Raw genomic sequence first — 2,500 nt, forward strand, 5'->3', positions numbered from 1 at the left:
ACAAAGTATATAGCCTCGCGTATCCAGACACACGCGCGAGTTGCAAAAACAAGTTTTTGGCTCGCTACTTTCGCAATAGAAATAATGAACGTGAGAAAAACCGTAGAGTGACGTTGTAATTGCTACTAATAATTTTAGTTTTATTGAATACCGCAGGACTTGGAGTGCTACTGAGCATGCGCAATACTCATTAACAAATTAATTTTAATTTATAATTTAATTTAATTTTATTAAATTAAGATTGCGACAAATGTATACTGCGTTCTTGACATACATAATATAAATATTAATATTAATACATAATTAATTAATTAATTAATTAGCAATACTAAACGCACACATCCATATTAAACAGCAAATTGTAGGTCACAAATAGTTCTACTTGTAGCAAATGTAGAATCACGAACTCGTGCCCTCCTTCTTCTTCAGATAGTTGACATAGAAAAAGCGTGCAAACAAAATGGCATAACTAGAATACATCAGCAAGCTGACGTATATATTTCTGTACTGTGCATTACAAGGAACGTCGTTCAGCAGCATGAGTAGAGAGTAACTGCAAGCGGCTATTCCACACAACATTTGTATGAGCTGGAGGCACGTGATGGCAATACTGACAGCACGTGGAACTTTGACAAAGCCCTGAGCTCTGATGGCATAGTAGGAATACATAATTAAATGCACAAAATAGTTCATGATCATAAACAGACGAGTGTGTCCATTGGGTGTGCTGTATGTATACCAACAAAAGCAGTAGACGGTGATGTGATGGTACCAATGCAAGAAGATGAGCTTCTGCTTTCGTAGAACGATAAAGAGAGTGTCGAACAGTTCCGGAAGTTTGGAGAGCAAAAAGATGAAGCACCAGACGCCGTGATTCTCAGCTTTGTAAAAGTCGATGGTGCACAGTGTTTCATGCCACCCTGTGCTACAAAATAGAAGTAGAAAATTATGCGACAAATACTGAATACTATAGCTACACTGTAGCAACAGGATGGTGTTGCAGATGGTCTGTTGCCATAACAACAAAAGATAAAATCACATCCAAAATGACTGTACACTTCCTGTGAAGCCTACAGTGCACGAACAAGCATCTATCACTCGACCGTAATTTTGATTAGGCTGACTAATGTCTAGATGTGCATGCAATTAATGTACGCAACAAATCAAAACAGAAAACTAGTCTGAGTGAGCAATAATGTCACAATTGCAGCTTGAAAAGTTGAAGGCACATGCATGCACTCTGGCCCTGATATCGATGCCCCATAGTGCCATCCCCTTTCGACATCCAGACGGTTGGGGAGGGGCTGCCTACACGAGGTGGTGTGACAAAGGAGAGGACTGGTTATGGGATAGTAAAGGGGCGTGGCTAGTGAGACTAAAGCTATATCTACGCTTGTGCATGCCCCATGCTGTCAGGCCTCCTGGTTCCCAGACCCTCTGGTTCCTACGCCTATCCACTGCACTACAATTATACCATTTACTTAATTAATTAACAACAAAGTCAAAATTTGAATGTAGCAATAGCCTAGGCCGCCATAGGCTCGAGTGTCGGAGATGACCAGCTGGACACTCGAGCCTAAGGCCGCCACGTTCTATCTAAACTCACCTCTGCAGCTCTGTAACAAACTGCCCTCCGACCCTAAAGAATCCGATTGCACTGAATGCAGCCAACGCCAAACTCCATAGAAACAAGGGCTTCCTCAGCCCAAACTTCTTGTTCTCCTTCATCTTGTGCTGTCCCCAGTGCACGAGCAGAACGTAGAGAGCTGAGATGTAGAAACACTGAGTCCACCACGTGTCCATCCATTCGACTGTTGCAGAAAAATTGAAGTGATTTTCGGGGTCGAACGGAGCCTGCAACAGTTCCATAGTTGAGAGTGTAGGATAGCCGTGTAAAAATGGGACAGAGGTCAACTTAATAAGTCACGTGAGGTGAGTAAGCACGTGACAACTACATAAAACAGGCGTGGCATCAAACGTATACATATTATTGATTAATTAATTAATGTTAATATTATTTATAATTTTATTAGTTAGCAATATTAATATTTATTAATTATATATTTATTAATTTTTTAATTATTTTTTATTATATTTATTTATTTTATTTTATTTGTTTATTTTACTAATTAATATTAATTAATACAACACACAAGTGTCTTGAATCATATCCCATTAGTGTTGCAAATCAGACTTCGAACAAAGTTACTTAATTAAAATTCAAACGGTTAATAATTAATTAATTAATTTATAATACAATTCAATGTCATTTGTTATAATACTGATTTATAATATAAAAGCTGCATATAAAATTCTATTTTAAAGTCACACCACAACAGAAAACAAAAATTGAAATGTTTGATATCAATCAGTGATCAATTGATAACACGTCATAGATGACCTAACTTCTAATATTGATATTAATTAATGTAACCCTAGCGCATGCGCGCCTCCAGTTAATCACTAAAACTGCTTGGGTACACTTATACCCATTAGCTCA

The 2,500-nt window shown here is 37.9% G+C and overlaps 2 protein-coding genes across 2 annotated transcripts in view; both read right to left on the reverse strand.

Moving 5' to 3' along the window:
- Window positions 1–282: 282 nt before the first annotated feature.
- Window positions 283–1,908, reverse strand: LOC134177206 (elongation of very long chain fatty acids protein 6-like). The gene is made up of 2 exons (XM_062643964.1): window positions 1,607–1,908; window positions 283–925 (listed from the first exon to the last, which is right to left on the reverse strand). The coding sequence occupies exons 1-2, from the start codon at window positions 1,867–1,869 to the stop codon at window positions 400–402; spliced, it is 789 nt and encodes a 262-aa protein (XP_062499948.1). The 5' UTR covers window positions 1,870–1,908; the 3' UTR covers window positions 283–399.
- Window positions 1,909–2,357: 449 nt separating this feature from the next.
- Window positions 2,358–2,500, reverse strand: part of LOC134176899 (elongation of very long chain fatty acids protein 6-like) — a 2,120-nt gene continuing 1,977 nt past the window's right edge. The window contains exon 3 of the mRNA XM_062643578.1: window positions 2,358–2,500. This exon is cut by the window's right edge and continues 518 nt beyond it. Coding sequence (XP_062499562.1) covers window positions 2,493–2,500 — 8 coding nt within the window. The 3' untranslated portion in view covers window positions 2,358–2,492.

The sequence above is a fragment of the Corticium candelabrum genome, chromosome 3 (genome assembly GCF_963422355.1).
Source record: "Corticium candelabrum chromosome 3, ooCorCand1.1, whole genome shotgun sequence".
Taxonomy (NCBI): Eukaryota; Metazoa; Porifera; class Homoscleromorpha; order Homosclerophorida; family Plakinidae; genus Corticium; species Corticium candelabrum.

What these genes read in the sequence shown, in the direction of transcription:
- LOC134177206 (XM_062643964.1), bottom strand. Translation starts at nt 1,869, where the DNA reads ATGGAACTGTTGCAGGCTCCGTTCGACCCCGAAAATCACTTCAATTTT. An exon ending in TTTGTTACAGAGCTGCAGAG is followed by an intron (nt 926 to 1,606) that starts GTGAGTTTAGAT and finishes TCTATTTTGTAG; the next exon opens with CACAGGGTGGCATGAAACAC.